This window comes from Mycetomoellerius zeteki, unplaced genomic scaffold (assembly GCF_001594055.1).
Source record: "Mycetomoellerius zeteki isolate Tzet28-1 unplaced genomic scaffold, Tzet1.0 scaffold35, whole genome shotgun sequence".
NCBI lineage: Eukaryota > Metazoa > Arthropoda > Insecta > Hymenoptera > Formicidae > Mycetomoellerius > Mycetomoellerius zeteki.
In genome coordinates, this window is record NW_017257338.1 from 2,320,585 (window position 1) to 2,347,774 (window position 27,190).

At 36.2% G+C, this 27,190-nt stretch overlaps 5 protein-coding genes across 10 annotated transcripts; 3 read left to right on the top strand and 2 right to left on the bottom strand.

Moving 5' to 3' along the window:
- The first annotated feature begins 1,168 nt into the window (after positions 1-1,168).
- Positions 1,169-7,776, top strand: Syx7 (syntaxin 7). 2 transcript variants are annotated; one of them, XM_018452752.1, is made up of 6 exons: positions 1,169-1,650; positions 1,789-1,923; positions 1,992-2,061; positions 2,854-3,028; positions 3,112-3,336; positions 3,407-3,655. In XM_018452752.1, the coding sequence occupies exons 2-6, from the start codon at positions 1,815-1,817 to the stop codon at positions 3,653-3,655; spliced, it is 828 nt and encodes a 275-aa protein (XP_018308254.1). In that variant the 5' UTR covers positions 1,169-1,650; positions 1,789-1,814. The 2 variants fall into 2 exon arrangements, with proteins under 2 accessions (XP_018308254.1, XP_018308255.1); XM_018452753.1 differs by lacking the exon at positions 1,169-1,650 and adding an exon at positions 7,766-7,776 and having other exon boundaries at positions 1,815-1,923; positions 3,407-3,982.
- Naxd (NAD(P)HX dehydratase) lies at positions 4,663-6,412 on the bottom strand. Of its 3 annotated transcripts, none has more exons than XM_018452750.1 (3): positions 6,050-6,412; positions 4,906-5,877; positions 4,663-4,741 (listed from the first exon to the last, which is right to left on the bottom strand). In XM_018452750.1, the coding sequence occupies exons 2-3, from the start codon at positions 5,853-5,855 to the stop codon at positions 4,693-4,695; spliced, it is 999 nt and encodes a 332-aa protein (XP_018308252.1). In that variant the 5' UTR covers positions 5,856-5,877; positions 6,050-6,412; the 3' UTR covers positions 4,663-4,692. The 3 variants fall into 3 exon arrangements, with proteins under 3 accessions (XP_018308252.1, XP_018308253.1, XP_018308250.1); XM_018452751.1 differs by lacking the exon at positions 6,050-6,412 and adding an exon at positions 5,972-6,037; XM_018452748.1 differs by lacking the exon at positions 6,050-6,412 and having other exon boundaries at positions 4,906-5,943.
- On the top strand, positions 6,917-8,759 carry LOC108725617 (40S ribosomal protein S7). Its single transcript, XM_018452754.1, has 5 exons — positions 6,917-7,014; positions 7,230-7,400; positions 7,950-8,131; positions 8,408-8,558; positions 8,649-8,759. The coding sequence occupies exons 1-5, from the start codon at positions 7,000-7,002 to the stop codon at positions 8,724-8,726; spliced, it is 597 nt and encodes a 198-aa protein (XP_018308256.1). The 5' UTR covers positions 6,917-6,999; the 3' UTR covers positions 8,727-8,759.
- Positions 8,760-9,255: 496 nt separating this feature from the next.
- Positions 9,256-10,158, top strand: LOC108725618 (immediate early response 3-interacting protein 1). Of its 2 annotated transcripts, XR_001936758.1 has the most exons (4): positions 9,256-9,392; positions 9,649-9,750; positions 9,830-9,956; positions 10,120-10,158. XR_001936758.1 is itself a non-coding variant. In XM_018452755.1 (3 exons), exons 1-3 carry the CDS (start codon positions 9,302-9,304, stop codon positions 9,883-9,885), a joined length of 249 nt encoding a protein of 82 aa, XP_018308257.1. In that variant the 5' UTR covers positions 9,256-9,301; the 3' UTR covers positions 9,886-9,990. The 2 variants fall into 2 exon arrangements, 1 of the variants encoding a protein (XP_018308257.1); XM_018452755.1 differs by lacking the exon at positions 10,120-10,158 and having other exon boundaries at positions 9,830-9,990.
- Positions 10,159-19,374: 9,216 nt separating this feature from the next.
- LOC108725652 (pro-resilin) lies at positions 19,375-22,210 on the bottom strand. 2 transcript variants are annotated; one of them, XM_018452832.1, is made up of 3 exons: positions 22,129-22,210; positions 20,811-21,396; positions 19,375-20,769 (listed from the first exon to the last, which is right to left on the bottom strand). In XM_018452832.1, exons 1-2 carry the CDS (start codon positions 22,144-22,146, stop codon positions 20,845-20,847), a joined length of 570 nt encoding a protein of 189 aa, XP_018308334.1. In that variant the 5' UTR covers positions 22,147-22,210; the 3' UTR covers positions 19,375-20,769; positions 20,811-20,844. The 2 variants fall into 2 exon arrangements, with proteins under 2 accessions (XP_018308334.1, XP_018308333.1); XM_018452831.1 differs by having other exon boundaries at positions 19,375-21,396.
- Positions 22,211-27,190: the final 4,980 nt, after the last annotated feature.

The following is a 27,190-nucleotide window of genomic DNA, read 5'->3' on the forward strand; positions in this document are numbered from 1 at the left end:
GGTTGCTTCAATGACGCATTCTTTATTCCGCAGTCTTTTTCCGCACCGTGTGATTTTACCCTTAGTCCGCGACCATACGATAGATGTCTTTGTTTAACCTACAAGATAAACAAGGACATCTATTGTATAGGCCGCGGTCTAAATGCACGGTGTAAACGTAGCCATTGAAGGGTCGTGCTTCTGGATGCACCTAATGGGTGCGTTCAGCAGAACGTTTGTTTTGCAACTGTTGTAAGTTTCCTTCGCGCTAATTGGATCATACTTTTAGATCTAGAAGAATGGTCCTATCTCAGCAGACAATCATAAAACGGTTGCAAAACTGTTGAGTCTGCTGAACGCAGCCATTGGCTGCGTTCAGCAGAACGTTTGTTTTGCAACTGTTGTAAGTTTCCTTCGCGCTAATTGGATCATACTTTTAGATCTAGAAGAATGGTCCTATCTCAGCAGACAATCATAAAACGGTTGCAAAACTGTTGAGTCTGCTGAACGCAGCCATTGCTACAGTTTACGTTACGTGCACTAAAGATTTTCAGTACTGGCAGTAAATTTGGAACACAGCCTTTATACGCGATTGGCTGATTTTGCTGCGCTCAGCGAACTTAAAAAAAAAAGATATATGCAGTTTATGATCATTTTTAGCACTATAAAATAGATCACGTAAACAAAATTAACGAACATCAAGCGTTAATTTTAATCATGTGAGTCGTTTTGACACAATAACCGTCAGCATAAAAAAAGTACTTTTTTGGTCTTGGTATTTTTTCTGTGGCTGAATTGCATATACTGGCTACGTTTACACCGTGCGCTTAGTCCGCGGCCTATACAATAGATGTCTTTGTTTATCCTGTATATTAAACAAAGACATCTATCGTATAGGTCGCGGACTAAGCGCACGGTGTAAACGTAGCCAGTTTTTAGAACTTGGAAGTGAGATAAGTATATGTTTGATTTTTGGTGAAAGCGAGAAAATTCTAGTGCAGATATGAATGCAAAGTTTTTTTTAGTGCAGTCTAATGCAGGAGTAAAAAAATATCCTTTTGTATGTTGAATGAATTTTGTATTCCTCTTTTCTCCCCACTTCCCATTGCGGTTATGCAAGAATGCAAGTCCGTCTGAACGGGACATAAATGACAGAAGAGGAATTCTCGTATTGGATACGGCCTACGGAACGGTGTCACGTGCCCCAGACAGTCTCGTTCCCGTCGGGCTTCGGAGCTTTGTTGGCTTCGTGTCTTGTGTCGCTCGGAGCGGATCTTACGATCGACTGGTGATACGTCCCCGATACGCGACTTTCGTTCGAGAGATCCGTCTCGTCCGGCCGTTATCGATTAACGCGAGAAGAAGCTTTCGTTGTACGCCTCACCAAAGAATTCTCCAGATTCGCGCGGCCGTACATGTCATGGGATATCGAGAAGCGGAGTCTGTTGCTACGCTAGCTTTGTGACTCATCGTGCGATCGACCCACTTGTCACTCGGTGTTGACAAGTGTGTATCAGTGCGTATATACGCGTGACAGGAGTGGGATTGCACGTTAAAAAACAGCGATTGTCAACGCGACGTATTTTTCGATCGCGAGCCTCATTATCCGCACCGCGTCATCAGCTTCATCATAGAGAAACGCCGAGGAGTGACTTACATTTACGATAATTGGTTAGTTCTATCTAACGTTATTCACGAGGATTATCCAGAGAAAGACTCGAGAACTTTAATTTTGACGTATTAAATATAATGTACGCATTACAAAGATGTCCATATACAATATCGTATAATTGAATTTGTATAATTTAGGTAATAACGTCACTGACAGCTCAAAGATGGATGCCGGATTCTCATCGTACCACAACGGTGGTCCCACGCGAGAACAGGACTTTGGCAGGTTGTCCCAATCAATTGGCACTTCGATATTGAAGATATCACAAAATGGTAGGTTCTGCAATTAACAAGCTTGGTTTAAAAAATACGAGATACTTATTTCGATGGTTTGCTCGCAGTGTCTTCCATGCAGAAAATGGTCAATCAGCTGGGCAGTTCCACTGATTCTCAAGAACTCAGGAATCAGCTGTAAGTCATAAGAAGTATATGAATGCCCTTTTCCATCAAAAAATCTGTTTTTTATTCCTGCATTCTATGAATTGGTACACATGGTGCAGTAAGTTGAAATAAAATAAACGTACGTTTGTCTTTTATTGCATAGTGTGTACCAGTTTAGAAGAAATAAAAAATAGACATGTAGATTAATCTTAGTTCAACTTAGAGCCAGTTTATAACAAGCCGTAACCACCTATTATAAACCTGCTTTTACTCTTTATCTTGTTTCAGTTCTAAGAATTGGAAAAAGATGAGTGAGTTGAATCGAGATTAAAGTTAATCTACATTGGTAGAAACAGACATGATAAAATTTAATTCAGTTTTGCCTCTTTAGTCACTGATTTAGGATTCATCATCTAAGATCAACTTGGTCTGTCCATTATTTTATTGGAATTTAATAACCTAGAGTTTCATCACTGTTAAGATTAACTTTAATCTCTGTTCATTTTTTATTTTTTTAATTTTAAGAAAGATGTAATTCTAAGAAAAATATACAATTAACTTTAATCTTGGTTTAACTTACTGTTTATCTTTTTTTAATTCCTAATTTTACATTGGTGGAACCGAACCTCATTTGTTAAGCAGAATTGATCATCATAATTAACACATAATTGACTGATCAAGCTGATCAGAGATGGTAAAATTAGCCCTTACTGACACTGATTTAATTACCAACATACAATATATTAGATTGATAATGAGGAGGAACCTAATTAAATCTTAGTATATCTGAATAAACGGAGATGAGAAATTATTATTTTGCAGGCATCAGATACAGCACTACACACAACAACTGGCGAAGGATACCAGCGTTCATCTTCGAGATTTGGCTGTATTAGCGAATAACTCTGGCTCTACGAGCCCTGGGGAACAAAGACAGCGGAAAATGCAGAGGGAACGCCTTCAAGATGAATTTACCACTGCATTAAATTCTTTTCAAGTAAATATCGATATAAATATATTTTAATACGTGATAATTACGTGTTCATATATCTAAGCTGTATTATATGTTTATGAATCTAGGCTGTACAAAGGCTAGCTGCTTCTAAGGAGAAAGAAATGGTCAGGAAGGCTAAGGCTAGTGCAGGTATTGCGCCGTTTGGAGAAAAGAAACAGGATACTCTTATCGAGTTGCAAGACAGTAGAACATATGGAAGTGATCATGCAAAACAGCAGCAGGAACAGATGCAAGAACAGATGAATTTACGAATGTTAGAGGAACAGGAAGCTAGTATAAGGCAATTGGAGGTAAGTGCTTTCAAGATTGTCAAAGATTTATATGTGAATACATTTTATACGTATGTTTATCGTTTTGCAGAGTAACATTAGCGATATTAACCAAATATTCAAAGATCTTGGAGCTTTAGTATACGATCAAGGAGAGGTGATTGATTCTATAGAAGCATCAGTTGAAAGAACCGAGGTATCTGTTAACGAAGGTGCTTCTCAAGTAAGGCAAGCGAGTATGTATCAGACTAAGCTACGCAAGAAGAAGTGTTTTCTTGTAGCGATCGCGCTGGTCATATTGGTGATTTTGATTGGTATCATAATTTGGCAAAGCAAGTAAAAGAAAAACAAAATAAAATATACACATATTTATATGACAGTGTACAGCATGATAGTACATATAGTGCTATACAAGATTGCTGTCTGTAAACAGTGGCAGAATCGCAGGTCGGATAAAATTCTTAGTGACATTTCTATTCAATCTTAATTATTTTAAAATCACGTAAAAGATAGCATTGTCATAAAAATGCAGGAAAGTGAAGAAATGTCTTGTGAAATTGATCTGTTTAATTGTGATAATCGTAGGTGCGAGTTCTGATTTGCAAGTAAAGTTTTAACGGCGTGTCTAAAGTTGCCGCAGTCCATTTGTACGTTTCAATACTCATCAGTGTATAATAATCAACTATATATAATATATACGCGCGTATGATAATTTAGGTAACTTAACACAACTATAGATAATAAAGCTAGATATGTATGCGTGTGATTGTGTGAAATGCTTGTATGAGGTAAAATAAGTAACAATGTATGCTTGGTATCTTAATGCAACTGTATGTGCCTGTAAAATATCTGAAGATCTATTCCTAACAGACTCAAGGCGAATGTCTCAGAGCATTATAGTACTTTAAAAACACATAATAATTCATACAAGTTAATGTGTATTATATTTAGTTTATATATAGGGATGTTGATTTTTGTTTTAAAATATAATAAACAATATGTATATATAAAAAGACTGGTAAGAGCAAGCTCTAATTATTCTTACCATACAAATCTTACAATAAACAATTAATAAAATAAAACTAACGTTTTTAGTCGAGGAACTTTATATATATATATATATATCTACATTAAGAGAATTTAATATCAATAAATATATAAACTATATAATTTTTATAAAAAATATTTATTTATATAAACTTACAATTTATAAACAAAATTTTTATATAAAAATTGTAAATGATAAAAAAAGTACATTTATATATTAATGTATTATACATTTTCTTGAAGCCAATTTTCTAAATGCATATATACTATTTCAATTTATGTAATATATTCACAAAAAAATTTTGTATATTGTATATAAATGTATACGCTTCAGGAATCAATGCTTCGAGTTCGACCTCTTCCAATAAACGAGGAAATTCTAAAATCCATAATAATATGAAATGGTAATATAATTATTGATACTGCTTATCCGAATTTCTTTTACTTAATATTAGTATGTAATAACATTTTATAAAATAAAAAAAACTGCTATTTGGAAACAACACAATTAAAAGAGAAGATTGTGATGCATTTGTGCGTTACTTGTCGCAATGAGTTTCAAAGATCTTGCTAAAAACCGGTTGTATCTGTTCCAGCATATCTGAAGTCAACATTGCCCTCTGTTTTATTTTAAAGGCTGACGCGTTGGATTCTCGAATTAATCTTGATGCGGCGTAACACGCTACTATCGAAGGAGACAAGGCACATTCGTTAGTTCCTGCAGAGATAGCCCACCACCAAAATACCGCTAATGAACCAGATAAGAGGTCTCCCTGTCCACCGCATCTCCTTCCAGAACCAGCCAATGCACACGATACAGTCTCGGTGCCTTTGTGACCATCTACAATCACGTCCTTTGCTCCCTTATGTAGAATTATGACATTTTTTCCAAGAGTTTCCGCCACGTGCTTCATGTCAGAAACTTTAACTACAGGAGTAGGTGGGACATTCCTGTCGAGTACTGCTTTGATCAAACGACTGAACTCCATTGCGTTAGGTGTTAGGACAACACCAGGATAATCCTTTATGATTTCTGGCTTCTGACAGACCAGGAACAAGCCGTCCGCGTCGATAATCAGCGGCTTCCTTGCCTCTCGGCAGATCGTTATCAATTCAACGATCGTTTTGAATATCTTCTCATCTCTGCCAAGTCCAGGTCCGATCAGAATAACATGCAGACGATCAAGCCAGGGTTTTATTTGTTTTATCGCATCCTGATGGTCCAGAACTGGATGAACTATCGGCTCTGGACTGAATGACTTAATAGGAATGCTAGCGTCCTTTATGCAAAATACATGAACAAGATCAGCGCCGGTTCTTAGCGCACTCATGGCTGCGAAATATGGTGCTCCCGTGTATTCGGTGCTACCCCCAAAGATTCCAATTCTGCCGTCTTGACCCTTGTATTTGGTATTGATTAAACTTGGTATCACCTTCCGTATTCCCTTCAACATACGTTCATCCATAGATGATGATGCAGACATCGTGGACATTGATACAAATCTGATGTATTGCCTGTAGACAAAATTATGGATAACAAGTGCCATTTTTGAGACAAGGAAAAATAGCTCTTAAAGTATACGAGTATACATCATTTGAAATCACAAACCTTTTACAAGAAAAAAAACTGTATGAAAGAGTTACAAATCAAGTTATCTATATTCTTCAAATTTTTGCTTGCCTTTACCTATAATAACCGACAAAATTATTTCCTAATCTCTTCGCACAATGAAAGATGTCGAACAAGACGCACAAATGTAGCACAAAACTGTACTTATTATTTTTATATTATTACGATGGGTTTATAATATATCTGTCAGAACAATCTGTTCTAATCTACTATTGATACTCGAATTTACAAATTCCGTTACAAAATAAATAATATTGCGAGACACAAATATAACTAGGAACGATTTTGAGTTAGGTTAACATGCTTTGTTCTGCTCATCGGCCCCAATTAACATACAGATTTATTTCATTTACTAAAAAGTTGACGAGTCAGGCACGAAAATGTCGCGTCGACATAACCTTAAAATACAATAAGTTTCGCACGCAATGATTTATGATATTTGTATTATACTTATAAAATATGTTATGTTATTATATACGGTATGTTATAATAACAGTATTCTTTAAACTTAAACGTAATGTACGAAATAACGCTAGAAAAGTCGCAACTGATGGATAAAAAGTACAATCTTTCTCGTTGGATTAAATATTTAACGAGCTTTGTTGCAACTGATTTTATTACAAATCAAAGTAAATCAGATAATAAAAGATTTGCTTTTGCATTTCCGTATGGCCTCAACTTCTTCGCAAGAAAAAAGAAATATTAATGAACGATGCTCCTGAAAACATGAAATAATCGAGAATTTCTCCGTAATTCCATTTCTCTTAAAATAAAAGGTTAAGTCAGCTTAAGCCTGGATTGAGAATGAGACGCATAAATGGGAGATCAGACTTCGACCAATCAAATCACGCCGATTTCAATTTGCTTCGTCCCGATTGGTCGCACCTAACCTTTAATCCTCACAAAGTAGCGCTGATACGGGCTTAAGCCTCTTCTGTCTCGTGTCGAGCACGTTGTTCTAGCCGCATCCTGGTAGAAACCAACGGAGCAGGAATTCTTCAGGAAGGATGAGTCTTGGGAAAGTACGTACTTTTGAGAAATTCACTTTAAGTTAATATGGCTTTGGGACTTTGAGAAATGTGTGGAATATTTATAATAAGTGTTTTTTTTTAAGCTTTAGAATGTATGACAAATTTTCTTCTTAGGATCACACATGTCGTGCAATTATAGTAGGTTCCGTTAAATTTCGTGTTTTTTATGGATACAAATTAATTTCTCGATCTCAAAATCTTTTCAGATGTTGACGACGAACGCGAAGATAATTAAGAGTAATGGGGCCGAGCCCGACCAGTTCGAGGTTAGCGTTTCTCAAGCCCTCCTCGAATTGGAGATGAACAGCGATCTCAAATCGCAGTTGAGGGAACTCTACATCACGAAAGCGAAGGAAATTGAAACGAATAATAAGAAGGTAAAATCTCATTTCTTGCAACCTGCTTGTTATCTGAATCCATTCTTCAATATGTTTTAATAATTTTTTTGTTTATTTAAGACCTTAAAAATCAAGTTTGTTATTTTTTATTTTCAATTAAAATATGCATTAACGCTTTTTAGGCTTTCATGGCTGTTATCTTTAAAGAGAGGGTTTGCAGGTTATCGCTATATTTTTATCCATTACTAATACCTATTCGGTAGGTATTAGTAATGAAATATGAGTTCTTAAATAATTTACTATTTATCATATTCTTTTATTTGTGTAATCTTCCACCAATCAACTTTTTATAAAAATAAGTATTCATGAAATATGCTGGTCGAGATTGAGAATCCAAAATTCAGAACTACGAGTGACTGCTTTTGTATAGAATCATATCTTATGTTAAAATTATTTTTTTAATGACTTTACATACTTGCAACTACATGCAAATTAAATTAATTTTAGTAAAGCATTTACACTCTGATATCTTTTTGTATAATATTCCTTTAAGAAACTATTTTGAGACAGAGCTCTGTTTTCTTACAGTCCATTATTATATACGTACCTATGCCGAAGCTGAAAGCATTCCAGAAAGTTCAGACACGGCTGGTACGTGAGTTAGAGAAAAAGTTCTCTGGGAAGCATGTGATGTTCATCGGCGAGCGTAAAATCTTGCCCAAGCCGACAAGGAAAACGCGAACCAAGAACAAGCAGAAACGTCCTAGAAGGTAAGAAAGTAAAAAAAAACTAGATAAAAATATAAGTTATGTTTAGGTGAAATTAGAGTCCTGTTCTTTTTAGCTGAACTATTGTACGGTCCATGTTTTCTCTTTCTTTTCATATTGGAGAGAGAAAAAAAGAGGATAAATTGTACAAGAAGTTTAGCTAAAAAGGATATACTTTAGCTGAATAGAACGATTATATTTATATAATATTAATAGAATTGTCAATATAATATTGCACATAACTGTGTGATTAATGTTCTATGATACATTTTCTTTCAGCCGTACGCTGACTTCGGTTTATGATGCGATATTGGAGGATTTAGTATATCCCGTAGAAATCGTTGGCAAGCGTATTAGAGTCAAACTCGATGGATCACAGCTCATTAAAGTTCATCTCGATAAAAACGAACAGACAAATATCGAGCATAAGGTGATCATTTATTCTCCTTTATTTTACGTAAAATATCAGTTCTATCGTTTGACAACAAATTGTTATATACTTTGATATATCTTTAAACAGGTCGACACCTTCGCTTCAGTTTACAAGCAGCTGACTGGACGGGACGTCACGTTCGAATTCCCCGAATCTTATATATGATAAATGTAAGAAAAATAAAAGTATTTTAATCTACATTGTCATTTACATCTCTTTTTATGTCTGCCCTTATTATTTAGTATGTTTTATTGGATTAATATATGTATAGAAATACTTGTAAAAGAGGGAGGAGGAGACTCAATGATATGAGCATAGAAGATAGGAAAAGATAAGAAACCACTAAAATTGCAAAAAAATCAAGTCAAATATATACTGCTATGATATAGCATTCTTCGCTTACAATGGTCAATTAATTTGCAGCTTTATGCAATTTAAATAACATTTAAAAATAAATCCAAATTATGTTAACAAATAATTATAAATAATTTGATAAGATGATAAGGTGATACAGATTATTTTATCAACAATCTAAAAAAGAATACAATTTATTAATAATTTAAAAATTATTTTTCCAAAGTTTGAAAAAAAGCAAAGAGAAAGAAGAAACACATGATATAAAATGAGAAAAGTGCAGTAAGCGCGAACAGATCTTTCATAAGAAATACGTCGGTAATAGTCGGTAATGCTGGCATGACCATGCTGGATTGTGGAAGACAATTCATGACAATTCCAGCAATATGGCGTTCACACTGTGGACATTCTTCGAAGCAACTTTGTTATGTTTGAATGCGATTTGTGTTCTGAACGAGGAAAGATTTCTCGCGAAAGGTGATAATTAAGCACGCATTCATCATATTTATTTATTTAAATGAACTTATAAATGTACATCTTTTTAACTTAAAAAAAGGTTAATATTATAGGTTATAATTTTCAATTTTGAGGAATAAAGTTATTTTTCTTTAAATATGTTATGTTTATTATCAGTCAGGGATAAGTTAAAAAATTATTACAGTTTATTAATTATTATGCTTTATAAAGTATTATACTATTATAGTTTATGAATTATTATATTTTTATTTTACAGTTGGTTGGGCGTCATGGCAAAATGTACAAGGATTTGGAGAACCTCCGACAGCTAAGTCGCAAATATTAAATCTCATCAAGTCGATACGAACTGTGATGAGGGGTAATTATAATGAAAGACTTATGCCTATTTAGCATTGTGATTTTTGTACAACTTTTCTACGTAATATATTAATTTTCAGTTCCTCTGATATTCTTCAATATCTTGACATTAGTCATAAAGCTCATACTTGGTTGATAGAGAAGAGATATAGGACAGGAATGTGCGAATGGAATGCGCTGTGTGCAAGTTTACGTGTTGAAAATAATGTGTGTATGCAAAAGAATCATTAAATTATATTATTTTTACTTTTACGCCAATTTTTATCTTATATGTAATTTGAGTCATATGTCAATTTGCAAAAATTTGATTGAGTGGGATTTTCTGTATAAATAAGCAATGTATAATATATGCATTTTTTTTATATTTTAGATTGATTATTGTAACACAATACTCTCTGTGATCCAAGCATAAAGGCACAATTTAAGTGTTACATTTTATTTATTGATATTTCTAAATTTAAAACCGAGAGTACAATTATTCTTGTGTAGTACAGATTATTTTTGTCAGAATTAGAATGTTTTAAATTAAAACGTTCTTTTTTTATCTGCAGATGTTATCGACTGTGCTTATGTGATTTTAAGTTCGAGTATCGATATTATCTGTGACTCACGAGAGGCGGTTAGTGTCGGTGAAATCTTAGGCCGGAATCCATAGTCCGTTCTTAGGCTGTGTTCCGTTTCGTGCATGATGCGCATGATGCATCATTTATCCTTGTTACTCATCGAATGTTAAACAAGAGTAAATGATGCATAAAGTTGGTTCTACATTAGTCGCATCGCAGCGTCGTAAGCGTTGCGGTCCAGTCAAGCTAGCTCGACTCTGATTGGACTACAACGCTTGCAACACGCTTGCGACACTGCGATGCGATCAATGTAGAACCAGCTTTATGCACATCATGAATGAAACGGAATGCACCCTTAATCTCAAGCAAGGGGGTCGATTGTGTATCTCTAAATGAGATGAAAATTACACAAAAGTGAGCTAATTCACTAGAATATTCATAATTTAATTGGTCAATATGTAGTGAATTTGTTCACTTTTGTAATTTTCACCTCATTTCAAGATACACAATCGACTACAAGGTCTTAAGATGCTAATACGGCTCTCTGATTGGTTCATGCACTAACTTAAGACCATCTCGAATCTTGAGCACCGTCTATGGTAGGATTCCACCCTTAAAGTCATTGCGGTACTTTATAATGTAGTGACTATCTTATTTTGAAGCGCCTCTATGTCTACAATGTGGACTTGAACTACATAGTCAATGTCCATGATTTTATCAGTAATGTCCACGATTTTTTGTTCTATTCTATTTTCTATTCTACGCTATATCCACGATTTTCAGTCCGTTAGATAGAAACGATGAATAATCAATCTATCGGCGTTTGTTCCATTTATATTTAGCAGAAAAACTCGCAACGGATCAGCGGTAGACACGAGACAATATAGCTAACGGCGATCTTATCCCTGTGAAAATATTTCCCTCACCCCCGTTTTTAGCTCATGCCCGGTTTTTCAAGCGTTGCGTTATTCGTAAATAACTCGGGAAGAGAAAGATTTCCTTAACTCACAATTTTTTACATAGACGCAACGGGGCCTCACTTCTTACAAATTATACTTGCCAATTTTATTAATAAATAAATTTTATCCTTATAAATGGTCACATGCGAATATACATATATAAAAATATATAAACATTAATTAAATACATAAACATATAATTATATATGAAATATCGAAATATGTCTTCTCCCCATACATCCTTCTTTCTTATTAAGTTAAAAGAAAAGAGTAAAACTTTAGAAATAATTCTTAATTAAGAAATGAAAAAGGACACAATTAATATATAAGTGAACCAAATAAGTATTATTTATACAAATAAAGAAATATTTTTATATACTCTTTTACAATAAAAATTATCTTTTAATTTTAAAATTTTAAAATTTATTTTAAGAATTTATTAATTTTTTGCAACTGTCTAAATCAGTATAAAAATAAAATCAAAATCAAAATATGATAAAATAAAAATATAAAAAAGAAGCATTAAAATATTATTTATATATTGTATAGAAATTATATTAATTTAATAAAATGTTGCTAACAAATATAATTTAAAAATAAATCTAAAATTTCTGTGCATTATATGCATTAGTTACTTTCGACAAGTTCGTGAAGAAAGCTTCATCTTTAATTTTTCTTAAATCGTTCATTACTCGAAAACTGTTTGACTAATTTTTCTTACCATTTTGTCATCATTTACGACCGCAGTCGCGTAAGCAGCGCGAAAAGATTAACCAACCGGTTGAAAAGGATATACGCCTTGCATAATTCTTATATGAGACAGGCACTTACGCGCGCCGCGTTGCTCGAACAGCTGGAAACGCGCGATAGGTCGTAGCTTCTGCTCATTTCCATTTCAATTATTCTTTCCCGGATCATTTGAATCGTAAATAGCCTAGTCAACGGCCAGCGTATAAATCGTCGCGGAAGATCGCCGGGCAATACGCACGCCGATCGGCGCTTTCCTCCTTGTGAATTTACGAACAAGGTATTGCTCGTGGAAGACGATCGATTTTTTTCTCCAACTTTCTCCCCTTCTTCAGCTTTCTCAGGATGAAAGAAGAAGCATCGTGCTGAGACAATCAATGACTGTTACACCGTGTTTCGCCGTGCGCGAAGCACGTAAAGACTTGTTAGCATTATTAAACGTGACTTGCGCGAACGACGTTCGCACAATCGTCTCAACGCTTCACTACATTTTCTCCCCATTTCATCTTTTCTTTTTGTTAACACCAAAAGTACCTTGTGCAATTAACACCTAGATTTTTTACAAGAAAAATTGAAAATCATAGTTCCTTATTTAATATTTTATATAAAAATAAAATATTTATTGTCGCGAGATTGGGATTAATAAATTAATAATGTCTACATTCGAACATTGTAGTTAAAGTTAATACGTTCCGTTGAAATGTAATTAATTGATTTTATATTTAGAATAATATAATTTTATACTTTATTATTCTTCATATATATATATTATATATATATATATATTATAATTCTCCACATATATATTACATCCATTTATGTTCTCCTCTATTCTATTTAGAAAGTTACATATATTTTTCTAACGAATAATCGGCCACATGGAATCGAGTTTGTCTAAAAATCGCTTTTATTTATTGCTGCAAATTGCTGTAATAGATATATGGAATTTTAAATAAGTCTACGTTGACCAATGTTCAACATGTTGCCACAGGATTGACTACAGATCAACCGAAGAATTTACGGACACAAGGAGCGCCGGTGATTCTGCAGCGTGAAGTAATGTTATAACGGCATAGATCATTTTTACCCGATCTCCAACGGTGCACATTGCCAAGATGCAACGTCGATCGCGGTTGTGCAAGAACGTCTCTTGTCCGATTTTACCGTACATTGCAATGCTCATTGCTAGCGGTTCAACCGTCCAGTCTGCTCAATTCAGGACACGTGCGTCGATTCACCATGCTCTTAAGTTAGCTCCGTTCACCCGGCAGAAGAAATACTTGCGAAAGTATTCTCCCCCTCGGGGATTCCTCGCGGCCGACTCTTCGTCGAGGAAACGCGAAAATACTCATACAGGACCCTTTATCCGAAAGACATTCTGGGAACATCCTTCGTATATGGCACAGAACATTAAAAGAATGTTGTTGAGATGTTACAATGTTGAATGTTGAAGTGTAAATGTTTTTCAACGTTGAATCTATGCTCATTTTTCTACATTGATCGCTAATGTTGCTGTAACAACAACATTCCTATACAGCACAGAACATTGAAAGAACATTACTGAAATTTTGCAATGTTGAAGTGTGAGTATTTTTTCAATATTGAATCTACATTTCGCGAATGTTGATGCAACATTCAATGTTACTAATATGTTGATTCAATATTAGTGTGCTATATGAGTTTAAAACATTCAGGGAATATAAGGACGTCCTCTGAACGTTTTTAGAATGTTCCTTGGAGGTCTGTGTTGTATGGGTGGAACTGCGAGATTGATGTAGGCGTAGAAGTAATTAGCACGATTTTGGGAGTCGACATTTATAATGATTGCTTGATTATTGTATTTTAAATTAACTTCCATCAGGGATTCTTACTACTGACAACGAGAGTCGCTTTCAAGAAAAGAGAGAGAAACGATAATGAATTCAGCCGACTCGTCGATTTTAAACATCTTTCTATAGCCGTAAGTTAGAATGATTGTTATACTTGGTAATAAGTATTATCGGACATAGTGAGAAAGTTTGTAGATCTTAAATAATTTGAACGAGCTTTTACTATTATTCTTTAGAATTATTCCCGCGAGAGAATCCCATCCTCTCTCTCTTTCTTTCTCTTTCTTTTTCTCTCTCTCTCGTATCTCGCCGCGGGAAATACGCGCAAAATGAAATCACTCTTTGCTGGCGGGAATAACACGTCGTTGGATTGATTTATAGCGAAGTACGGTATCCAATTAGGGTTCGCGCAATCTAACGACGTGCAATCCGACGCAATTCTGCAGTTACGAAAAAAAAGAAGACAAACGGGAGAGAATGGGAGCAATTCGTTGGAAGTGTCTTCACAACTCTTTCCTCACCGACGACTAGGGTGATCCATTGTTGAGCAATACGCGCGTGTACTTCGCGTGCCACTGCCAGAAGTGCAGAAATCAGCGAAAGTACGGGGGAGAATCAGCAGACAGTGTACATCCGGTCCATTATATTTTACGCGTCTTGACAAATTTGCTTCCCATAATTGAAAACACCGGCATTGTTGGTGCATCGCACGTTTCCTTCCTCAATATTCCTCTCCTCTTCGTATGAATCTTTTCTCGGGCATGCTGATCAAAGCCACAGTCTTGCGATACTAAACGATCCGTCTTGAACACTCTCGAAGTTTCTGCAAGATTTCGTTTTCTTTATATCGATCAGTGACGCTATTGGAACTTTTGTTCCTCCCTAGATTGGCTGAAAGACTATCTCTCTTCAGCATTTATATTTTTTTCTGAGTTTTATCATAATATTTGATACAATATCGTAATAAAAACATATTCGGTAATAATGAATATTCATTGTAGAGACGCACCAAATAACAATTACAGGTGTTTCATGTTTTCAGAGTTTTTATCAGTATTATAATGATGTAGATTCTAAAGAGGTATCTTATCATTATTTGAGAAACAAGTTTCTTATCTCCTTTTTTATATTAAACGGGAGTTATTAAGCGAAAAGTTTCGCTTTGGTAAATTAATTATTGATTTGTATAATGTATTATAGAAATATATATATTTAGATTAAATGCCCGAGAAAAAATTTTTTTACATTTTATTTAATATGTATTTTACATTAATCATTTTTTAAATATTAGAATTACCAACGATTAACGTATTTATTTCTGCTATTTAAATATGCTGTACATATATTCTTCCGTGTCGAAAAAAAGAGTAGAAAGAGAAAGTAAATTGATTACTTTATTTATTTACAACAATTTTATTTATTAAATTATTCCAAATCAGTACGTGATCTTTTAAAATTGCATAATTAGAAAAATTACATTATAATTTGTTTTTTCTTCTATTTCTATCATTTAATTATTTAAAATTAACAATAAAATCATATAATAGATGAAATTATTTCTAATATCATGAGATTTTTCAAATTACGTAATTTAAAAAATTTACATACTGATTTGGAACAATCCGTTGTGTGATTTATTTATTTCAATTACATGATTTCGTCGTGTAACTTTGTGACGTGATTTTTTTCAGTAGGGTTACGTTTTCCAAATATGTATTGCTACAAATTAAATATAGAAACTACTATTTTCTTATTAGTAATACATTTCCGTTTGGTTTTTGTTACGATGGTAGGGCAATTAATTTCTATAAATTGCTGCAATTTGTTCTCTAACTTGTATAGATGATGCAAAAAGTAGGCACGTAATCAAGGATATCGTACGCGCGATCGAAGTGAATCGTGTGCCAGTGTAACTGGAGCGTAGATCATCGCGGCATATTTCTCTCCTTTCGCATGTCGGCGGACGAGCATCTCTTGCAAAATTCCACGGAGACTCTCACACCGCGTGTATGCTCACCATCTCTTCGTCCTCTCCTGCTCGATCTCACCGTACTCCCTGACACGAAATCGCACGCGCGGCACTTTCCCTGCCGTGGACGTTGCAGGTACACACGTAAGGTCTTTCGGGACAGATAGCCTGGCTGATACCACGCTTTCCTCCGTCTCCCACGGAACCATTTTTAATAGGCACTTTGTAGTGGAGTCATCACCGTGTTTCCGCGCGCTTCGCCATCACGCAAGCCTGTACTCCAGCTTTGTATGTACGACACGACGCGCGACGCTTCGCTTCGCTTCTTCGCGCGATCGTCGTGTCATTCGACAGAAGGCACGCGGAAAAATCGCCTTCGGAATTACAAAATTATTTGCCTCTCGTTGTCTTACGCATATTTGTGTACCTAAATAATTATATCGAATGCTCAAACAAGTTGTTAGAATATGTCAAAGCTTTTTGCATCATTATTATTATGCTTGAATGTTCTCACATAATTATTTTTATATAATCCAACATATTACTTTCAGATTTATATCTAGTTAAATTTTTACTTCAGTAAAATTGTTCCTTCCGTGCAATTTCTATGTGTTTTACGAAGACATTTCTCACGCTAGAATTGAATTTCTATTGCCGCGAAAATTATTCCAAATACATTTCCCGTTTGACATGAAATATTACTTTTCTTGTTTCTCAGTTCCATTATAAATTTGTACCTGTCTTTTTATCAACTGCTTGTCAATGACGTTTTCGAAGACGCTCGACAACGCGGAAATAATATATCATGTCGATCGCACAGAATAGCAACGTCGTGAAAGAGCAATTGTCGACAATCGCTTTACGGAGATACAGTTTATGCAATCTTCGACAGGAGAAGATTGGATGTAACTTCTTGTTCATCAACATGGACTCGATAAAGTCATTCGACAGCTCCTCAGCATTATCGACAAATGTTTCGCTTTATTGACACTCACTCTCTTATCTAACCATTCCGAGCCCGTACCGTTTAAACATAATATCAGCGTTTTCCCGTTACCTAACGCAACGGATCTATAATTTATCCTACGCGAAATTTTTCCTACGCATGCATGCGTAAATACCATAAATCGCAATATCATGCGGAGATATGCGAGGAATTCGGAGAAAACTTGTCCGTAGTCATGAATCATTTGTAAGTTAAACACTTAATTCGCAAAAGAAGCAATTCAGCCGATAATAATTCTGTTTATAGAAATGTTTGTTTTGCCTGCATAAAATACAGTGTTTTAGATCTCTATATTTGTTTATCCTTTTAAATTTTATTCTTTTATTCTTTAGCTCAGTAATTAATGATATAACTTTTTAATATATTCGTGAACCAAAAGAGTTTGTCCTGTTTACACAGAAAAGACGGTTTTTCTGAAAATTTAGTTAGATACGGACCTGAAAATAATTGTGTTGGATCATTAAAATAATTATGTAGAGTGCTCAAACTGGAATGTCAAAACTTTTTGCAGCATTATTCTTTATATTTGAGATTCCTAAGTAATTATTTTGATGGTCTAACTAAATTATTTTCAGATTTGTATTTAGTTAAATTTTTAAATACTTCAGCAAAATCATTCTTTCTGTGTATTCATTTCTCGCGAGTCAATCCAATTCATTATCCATCCGCCTACGACGTGCAATTAAATTTTGTGCGGTGACTCAATTTAACATCAACCGCATCTCGATTAATTCTTAATTTTGTGATGCCTTGGTTATCCGCAACTTGCGTGATATCACGTTATTTATTTTAGTGACTTTCGTACAAATTATTTTTACCATTTACGAGTGAGAGTCGCGCTGCATGCGGCATACATGTGATCGTAAATTTGCGATGCGCATCTATTGTCTCCCCTTAGAACTTAAAATTACTCATTTATTATTCATGGAGAAAATCTACAATCATTGTAATGATTTGTTGTCTTAAGCATGAGTGGCACTGCATGGAACCGCTGCTGATGAATGTCGTCATAAATGTCTGCGGCTGCTACCTACAAAACATGTTAATTAAGTGTTTTCGAGATAACAGTGTCTATAAATGACTCCTCGTCCAGAATGATTAACTAATCTACTAAAAACGCATACTAATTATTTTCTCAGTTTCTCGTTTTAATTATAATTTGAGAGATGGCTTGTCGCGAACGAAAGAAAAGTTAATCTTTCATTATTACATTTATAATGTCAAATTATACCCAATTTAAATTATTATTTAATTATTTTTATAAATCGTCATTGCTTCTATTCAATATATCGTTAATTTAACCAAAGCCAATGGAGTTAAATAATTTAATTTAAGAAAATATATAATTTGGCTCAAATTTATAATAGTTTATTATTAATTAAGGAAATACATCAATATCATTATTTATTTTGAAACTAACCACAGAAATGGATTCATTTACATTTTGACACACATGAAAATTAAAAATGTTATTTTTAACTGAAGGGATTGGATTACCATTGATTCTTTGATATCTAACTATGTTTAGTTAACTAAATTTAAAAATGTAATCTGACAAAATTAATGAATTTACAATTGCGACAATATAAATTGAAGCATCCATTTAAAGACTTGATTTTATTGCTGAAGACAACTTTTCGATCTTAACATTCCAGAGAAAATAACTAATTGCGTACTAAGCCGTGCAGTTATTTGTGTCTTCTCATTTTCCGGCGTGAAATCTCTCCGAAACATATAAGAATAAGTTCATTTACTCAAGCGACTTACGTCATTCTCTCTGTAATCAAGAAACTCGGGAAGCTCAGATGTTAATCTCAGGCATTACTCGAGCGGGAAGAGAAGCGCGAATCATTTCATGATCGTGATTGCAGGAAATACAACGAGAGAAACATACATCTTCGACATACGAGAGAAAAGAAGAAACAAGATGCCTCCGCTTCTCCTTTATCCTTCCGGATATCCTTTGCCCAATTTGAAAAGATTCCACATCGTCTCGATGCGAACAGAACCACTTTCGAATCTTTACCAATGGCCAGATGTCCAGATCCTTCTCTCGTTTTTTCTCTTCCTCTCCCTCTTTCTCACTCTCTTTTTCTCTTTCGTAACACGATGCCCTTTTGCGATGCGGTTCTTCTTCGCGTCAGAATTTACATGAGCAGATGGAGAAGCCTCCTCTCTTCTCCTCAGGCAAGGCTGATGCGATACCCGCTAGCTCGCGGGTTCGCGAGTGAAAGGAGAAAGGCGCCGATCTCTCGAAACGTCGACGAAGAGAAAGAGAAACGATCGGATGTCTTCAAAAGATACAGCGACACGGAAAAAACCGCACGAATCGACTCGAGGGACAAGCGTGCCTCCGGACGGCGATCGTGAGGTCATAGAATGGGGGGACGTGAGGTCGTGAGGTCATAGAACCATGATAGAATTGCGATAATCGCGATCGTTAACAGTAATTGACAGAGGAAAGGCGAGATTAGGAATAGCTAGGAAGAGGGCAGCGAATACGCCGGAAGCGAAGCGCTCCGTTGTACAACGAAGAGGAGAAGCACACAGGGTTTCAACGGTGGCGACGTTCTTTTTTTATTCTTTTTTCTACAAAAAAGCCTTTATACAAGTACAAAAAGATGCGTGGTTAAAGAGCGTTATGTATAAAAAATAGGGTGTATTTGTGGCGTCGAATGTACGTGTTGCTCGGACACGGCGGCGTCCGCTTTGTAATCCGGATCGCTCCTCTCATTCTTCTTGCGGACAGGTAGAGGTCGATATTCCTGTGCGAAATCGACTTTACTCGCGCGTAATGACTCCGGGTATTCAATTCTTCCAATATCTTCTTCAGGGTTGAAAAAGAAATGGTTCGGGAGCCATCTTCTCTCACGAACCAGAAACTGACTCCGGATGTCTCGGATTAAGGATTTCGGTGAGATGATTCTTCGACGGAAGAGCTGATTCGCGTTACAACAGCGAACGCCGCGGTACAGCGACGTATTTTTATTTACAAAGCGCGTTGATACCGCGCTGATCACGTCTTCGGCTTGTCGGCCTCCTCCTCCTAGTCCTCCCGCTCCGTCCTTTTTATTGTAATATGAGTGCCCCGACGAAAGTGAACGTAATCGCCGGAGATGAAGTGTGAAGTGTGTTTGCGTCAACGACTACGCTTGTTCCCCCCTCGACTTGTTCCTCGATTTTTCGATTCGCGGACACGACCGCGATGATTGATGCGATTTTGGTACGATAGACTTCGGCACCGCGCCGACCGCCCAAGATCATCTCGAGCGACCCTGTCCCTTCCGGAAATAGGAGGGAAAAGAGGGTCGAAAAAAAAAGAAAACTGGTCCACGTTTACTCCCACGGACCCCTCAGACTTGTCAAAGCGACGACCGTTGGATTCTCGACAAGTCAAGGAGCCCAGGGGAAGGATGCTGGTCCACGTGTACTCGGCGCTACTCTTTTGGTGGATTCCAGAAGACCCTAATCCGTTGAAGCGACGACTATTTTTGATCCCCAACGGACCAGGCGTCATTCCGTTGGTCCCCGTTTCCGCTTCTCGCGCGTGTCTTCGTTCTGATTGGCCCGGTCCATTGACTTTGATTAGTCAAAGGACGTGTTCTGAAGTCACGAGGTAAGCCAAATAACGCGGATAACACGACGATCCAACTCCTTTCGGACAATCTTCGAATATTGATGAAACGATTCCGCACGACGATTTGACTTGCTGGCATCGACGACCTTCCGAGTTGCGAGCCCAAGGAATGTGTCACTTTGGGAGAAACTGGTCTGGTGATAAGCGGTTGCGATCTTCTTTTCCAAACATGCCAGATCTTCTCCGTGAATCTTTCTTTCTATACGTTGGCGAGTTTCGGCTGCGTCGAAACTCTCGGAAAGTAGTCGTTGTCGTCGGCCGGTGCCATTATCCACTCTTTCTATCTCTCTCTCTCTCTCTCTCTCTCTCACATTCTCTCTCTCTCTTTCTCTCGCTCATTCTCTCTCTCTTTCATCATCAGTATCATCCAAACCAAAGTGATTCCTTAGAACGGCGCACCGTAGCTACTGGACGGCCTGCTAGGTGTTCCATAGCTGCTGCTGGGCGCTCCGTAGCTGGTGCTGGGTCCGCTGGGGTAGCCTCCGGGGCCTTGGCTGATCTGATTGAATTGGGCCACCTGGATGGCTTGCCTGATGCCTTCAAGATCGATGCCTACAACGCGGGTCTGATAGCCGGGCACGCCGTATTGCGTCGACGGGACGCCATATTGCGACGATGGTGCTCCATAGCTGGAGCTAGGAGCGTATCCGCCTCCACCGAATCCGCCAGACTGTTGGGACTGCGATTCCTCCTTCAGGAGGATCTGACGGATTTGCTCGAGCAGCGCTCCGTCCACGGAAGCGCCTTCGCTAGTCTGGTAGCCAGTGGATACTTGGGTGTAGCCACCGCCGCCGAAGGAACCACCGCCGCCAAAGGAGCCACCACCGCCACCAAAGAAACCACCGCCACCGCCACCGCCACCGGGTCTGCTGTAACTGTAACCGGAGGACACAGGCGGCTCCGCCAGGGCGAACCCTGCCAGACCGACAATCATACACTGTAACATAGAAAGGAATGACTTTAGTAGAACAATGAACTTATTTTAACCCTTTGATGATATCTACATGATTAATTGTAACTATAATTGTAGCTACAATCGAATTATATTACACACATGCTTAAATTATATACATAGGAGAGATAGAGATTTTTTTATTCAATTTTGAGTTCTTGAGATTTTATTTATTAAGTCTCAGTGATGAATTTTATGAACTATTATGAATTTTTCGAGCAATGTGTAAGTGGAATAATTGTGAAAAATCAGTGATTAGTAATTTTTCTGACAGAACGAATCTAATTAAAAACTATATTTCATTAATTATGAGCTTTTGCTAATCGTGAGTTTTTTTTTTAATTTCGTGTCATCGTCGCTACTTCACGAGCGTAAGAAATTAAAGAGATACGAAGGAAAAGCACTGTCGTATTGTCTCTATCGAATTAATGCGAAAATTCATATATAAGATCAGAAATGATAATTAATAAAGTACCCAATAGGGATGCAAAAATTTAAAAAAAAAGCAGCACTCGCTTTTTCTACCGACCAAGATTTCGATCACTTGATGTGCTCCTTACACTCTTCCTTTCACGATTTCTCCCATCCGCGCGCATACGTACACTCATGCACCACATTTTCTTTCTCGCTTTCTTTTTCTTTTTTCAGCCCTCTGCTCTCTCCATTTCGCACAAGTACAGTTTCTTAACGTAAGTATGAGAAAAAAAGCGTGCTTACCGCGATCAGAGGATTCATGTCGGCTTCTGCGATGCCGCCTCAGTTCTGTGACTTCGTGGAAGGTAGACCAGAGTCATTTATACCCCCCAGGAGAAGCAGGGGGCTATACATGCGGCCCCCACGAAGAAGAGACGGGGGCCTCTCAAGTGAGAGTAATTCAGTTGTGAGACGATTCTCTCCCTCTCCTCCCGACCTCGTACGTCTCTCTTTTACTCTCTGTAGATTCCGAACATCCACCTGTCCTCTTCGCCGAAGGATCGCTAATGTACTCGAGATTTCGGACAGTCTCCTCTTGCGAAATTCTTAGCCTCTTGATAATCCCTACTTGCGTCCTAGACCTAGACTCCTCTAGTCGAGTGCTTTGTCGTAACGGAGAAGTCTTTTAGTCCCGTAAACGATTTATTGCGTCTACCTGCCAGAGATTGGTCTGCGTGTCTCTTATATTTTCTATTTCTTTTTTGCTGATCGTGATTAAAGCTGATCTGTTTTCTGTGGTTAGTATACACTTTTGGAATTTAAAGTGAGATAGGTATATGTTTGATATTTGGCGAAAGTGAGAAAGTTCTAGTGCAGGAATAAAAAACGGATCTAATATGTGGGCGGCTATAGTGAACAATAAAATACAAATATGGCTTACATTTGTAAATCGCGCTAGAGAAATTAATGTTCATTCTAAGAATGGTTTTTTATATTCCGTGAATATGTATTTACATTACGGTTTGTCTGGATTTTTTATTTGTTAAGCTTTCTTCTCGAGGATTAAAAGCTTAATGTAATAACAATTTTTGATTAATTCTTTTACAAATTAATCTGCATAAATCATGATAATTGACCGATTTTAAAGAGAAATTAATTTTTTATCTCATAAATGATATATATGCATTATAGGTTTTTTCATTTTGAAAAGAAAATACATATTTAGCTTCCAATTTTTCTTAGAAATAAAATATCAAATTTAATATTAAGTAACGTTAAATAAACATTGGTCAACCTATGTTGCAACATTATGTTACAACACTATAATAAAGTGCTGTACGTGTGCCATTCTGTTAAATTAATTTTGTGCGACAGGAATATATAAAATGTTCATTATGAAAGACATTCTATTTAAGATTTTACCTTGACGGATCATCATTGCCAGTGAATAGTTCTTTTTTCGTTAAATAATATAACGAAATTGATGTCATCATATATTCGAAAGCCAAATAGGATCGATATTCAATGACGCAATTGAGTTCTTGGCTTGTCGCCATGTTATTCACTACTAATACAGTTGTATTCATTTACGGTATTCGTAACGATATACAACCAGCGCATGCCAAACATTTCTCGCGATTCATAAAAGAATTAATTAACGGACGTGAAATAATTCAGAATTCATGCGTTACGTCGTGCAAGATAAATTCTCCCCTTTAAATGTCTGTCTAATTATGAATAAATTCATCATATGTAACTACAAATCCAAATATATACTTTGTCATAGTAATACAAAAGAGAGTTCTAAACATTGATAAAGATATTATGTGTTAATTACAGTTGCTGTGACTTTATGACCGCGTATGCTATAATAAGCTTTCAGTTCATAAACATTATTTATTCGACGAAGCTACGAGAGTATACATTATATAACAGGAGCTGAACTTAAAGAAATATTACGTAACAAGTTTCCTTTATTCGCGCACAGTCCGTAGCACCGGATGTGCACCGAACCATTTCCTCATTGGACATTTTTGGTAAATTGTTTTGCGCCGCAAAATATTTTTTCTTTTGCATACATCGTTGACTTATTTTTATAAACAGTATATAAAAAGATGAATGATTCATTTTGTTATTTTTTATTTTATTTATTAATTTTATTTATATATTTATTTGAATTAATAAAAGTTTTTTTTTCTATGAATTTTTTATATATACTTATATGATTAAATATAAATATTATTTAATTTAATTTTAACGATATCAGTATATTTACTAAATCAGTATTTAGTGGATAATTCGCTGATAAATATATAAATTACTATAGTAAAAAAATATATAAATTATTATTAGTTATTAACAACTAAAAAGAAATTATAAATTTATGTTTTTTTGAAAGTAACAATATAAATATTATGTAAACGCATTATAAATAACTGAAATGTCTATATATATATATAATCTGTGCAATTTTTAATTTATATATTTTCGATTATTTAGGAAACGACTATAGCCGTGTTCGCATATTACTGCCAGTTGTCAGTATAGTATGATATACGTAACGGAAACTATAGATTTTCAGTACTGACAGTCAACTGGCAATAATATACGAACATGGCCTTAAGCAATCAATAATAATCAAAGGACTATTCTACATTGAATAGATCACTTGGAAGAAAGTTAGCAGCAATTTCAAACTGCTTGGGGTCACGCGACAACAATCACCTCACTCACGATTCAGCTAATGGCGCATCTGCTAGAGGAAAAGAAGATCCATTGATCCCCGCTCAGTTTTTCTTCGAGGGGACTTCGTGAAGTGTTGTTTAAGTTTTGTAAAAATTTACATATACCTTATTTAAAATAAAATAGAAACAGAATTGATTGAGATCATAATTTTTTCACATCATTGCCACGTTTTGCTCTTTGATGTACCTGCTCTTCTTTATAAATGATGATTTTAATTGACGTTGCCAGTCAACGTATTTTATTGACATTGCGGAGAACGTTAATATATTTCAGTGAATGACAAGGATAGTTAGCCCGTGTCGAGTAGTTAGTGAATGATTACACCCGTTTGCTTGTTAAGAAATGTCTCCAATTGATTAATTTTGGCACGTACGGATTTGATATGAAAATTAGATGTTCTCTGATACTAAGATTGCTTTGTATCTCATAACATTTTACTTATACCTCTCATAACATATGCTAGTTTTCAACGTATAGACAATTAGTGCAATAATAAAAAGTAGAAATTAATTAAGACGAACACACAGCGATATTTTATGTTAGATATATTTCATGTAGACGATAATACATTAAAGAAAAGTTGTGATATGCCGACGGGAAGAAGTAATTTGCTATTTTGTAAGGATGAGACCGAACGACGGACTGCACAATCATCCGGTAGAACCGTTGGCTCTCGGTCGCAGAAAGAGAGTCTCAGACATCAGGAAGAAAAGTACGCGGTTTGCCATCATTGTATCATCCGCGCGATGAAGCTTCCGTGCGTTCAGATAGACGTAATCATCGATCCTCTTCGTCTTGCATGTATCAACGTGCGGCTGCGCATTGTAGCATAAAATTAAAGTATTCCCGGTGCATTAACTGCATTTGCCCGGTCAAAGGAAAGGAACGCTGCGCCAATATCCTCCCGGCGATTTTAAACGATAATGATTTCATGTAACGCCAGATGCCTTTTGATCGTACGCCGACCTATGACAAATTGCATTTTGAAATTAACGCGTGGAGAACAGCTTCAGCCAGGATTGCTTCAGCTAACTTAATTGACGCGTCTGTCTTCCGCAATCCAGACTTATTCTAGCAACTCATGAAGCACGACAGTAGTGAAATTCGCCCTACAGATCTCAAACTCGTGATCGCGGTTTAAACTAATCGACGTCCAAAACGTAATTAAAAGGGAACTCGGTCTGTTGAATATTCATGACGGTGGGAGATTTGTAGGCATCTAATGCTAGTAATGGAGGAAGTCCATTACGGCTAGTCTAGCAACGTAGCGTATCGGCCAATACGTCCGGCTCCCATTCCTTGCCTCGGGGGTGGAAAGGGGGAAAGGCGGGGGTAGATGGCTACACGAGAGGGAAAACGCTTTCTTCGGTGAGGAATTTAATTATCCGGTCTGTGAACTCTCGACCCACTTCTTCGCACATATACGACCCTGTATATCTGGTCCGCCGTTCCACCTCCTGCATCCTTCGCTTTCCTCCTCGCTCCTCGTTTGATCCGATTCGCTTGATCCTTCTTTTAGTCCTTTCCTTTTTGTTTTCTCTTTTTTTTTTATCCCGCTGTTTTGCGCTGTCCGGTTTGGTCCCGTGGCAAAGATCGACGATTATACTTTCACGTGTCCTTGCCACTCGCTCGCTAGTAGATACGGTTCTACAGTTGGACAACCAATTTCGGCGCACGTATGCGGGAACTTTTTTTAGTAGACAGTTGTGCCTCCGTTGCATCAGCAGCATTATACTCGATTACGCAAAAATTGCGAGGCAGTTGCAATCGGTGACCCGGTCGCTGGAGCCTACATTCGGTAGACCTCGTACACTGGAGAGATTTTTAACGTGGATGCCCCTTCCCCCCCTACTCATATTTTCGGTAATATAAACATCTTATAGTAACGTTTATTTTTGTGTAACCATTTTCTCATTATATCATGTATAAATTTATACTGACAAAATATATTAAATTGTGGATAACATTTATCAAAATCAAGGCCATTGGAAGTTGTACACCTTATTTTCATTTTTACGTTGAAATGAATTTTTAGTATAAAAATGAAAATAAGAGGAATAACCTCCAGTGGCATTGATCTTAACAAATGTTATCTAGTTCATGATCTTAAACAACATTTAAGATAGGTTCAGCTGTCGGTCGGACATTTTGGATAATGCTAAATGCCGGAAATACTGTAAACTTCGAGCATCTCTCTCTCTCTCTCTCTCTCTCTCTCATAACTAAAAAAGTATTTGATGAAAAAATATTCTATTATAGTGTTTTGGAAAGCTCTCGAAGTAAGCTACAAGAATATGCAATGAAAAATAACGGTTTTCATTTAAGAAATTGAAGGTAATCTTCTCAAGCAATTATTCAAGGTCAAACTAATGATACTATCTTATGTCCCCCTCAAAGCCATACTTTGGTCTGACACCTTTTTCGCTATTTTGCTTACCTGACGAGATATTCGCGTGGACGGATTAAAATAGCCCACCCTGTATATTATTTTATTTATTATTAAATAAAAAATTTTAACTATTCCAACAAAAATTACTTATATTCTTTACTTTTAAACTGAAAAATTTTTTATTAAAAATTTCTTATTAAAAACGTAATTTTTAAAAATTTAATAAAGGGA

What these genes read in the sequence shown, in the direction of transcription:
- Naxd (XM_018452748.1), bottom strand. Translation starts at nt 5,909, where the DNA reads ATGGCACTTGTTATCCATAATTTTGTCTACAGGCAATACATCAGATTT. An exon ending in TTTGAAACTCATTGCGACAA is followed by an intron (nt 4,742 to 4,905) that starts GTAACGCACAAA and finishes TATGGATTTTAG; the next exon opens with AATTTCCTCGTTTATTGGAA.
- LOC108725617 (XM_018452754.1), top strand. An exon ending in TTGAAACGAATAATAAGAAG is followed by an intron (nt 7,401 to 7,949) that starts GTAAAATCTCAT and finishes GTTTTCTTACAG; the next exon opens with TCCATTATTATATACGTACC. An exon ending in AAGCAGAAACGTCCTAGAAG is followed by an intron (nt 8,132 to 8,407) that starts GTAAGAAAGTAA and finishes ATTTTCTTTCAG; the next exon opens with CCGTACGCTGACTTCGGTTT.
- Syx7 (XM_018452752.1), top strand. Translation starts at nt 1,815, where the DNA reads ATGGATGCCGGATTCTCATCGTACCACAACGGTGGTCCCACGCGAGAA. An exon ending in CAAGAACTCAGGAATCAGCT is followed by an intron (nt 2,062 to 2,853) that starts GTAAGTCATAAG and finishes ATTATTTTGCAG; the next exon opens with GCATCAGATACAGCACTACA. An exon ending in CTGCATTAAATTCTTTTCAA is followed by an intron (nt 3,029 to 3,111) that starts GTAAATATCGAT and finishes TTATGAATCTAG; the next exon opens with GCTGTACAAAGGCTAGCTGC.
- LOC108725618 (XM_018452755.1), top strand. Translation starts at nt 9,302, where the DNA reads ATGGCGTTCACACTGTGGACATTCTTCGAAGCAACTTTGTTATGTTTG. An exon ending in GGAAAGATTTCTCGCGAAAG is followed by an intron (nt 9,393 to 9,648) that starts GTGATAATTAAG and finishes TTTATTTTACAG; the next exon opens with TTGGTTGGGCGTCATGGCAA. An exon ending in GATACGAACTGTGATGAGGG is followed by an intron (nt 9,751 to 9,829) that starts GTAATTATAATG and finishes ATTAATTTTCAG; the next exon opens with TTCCTCTGATATTCTTCAAT.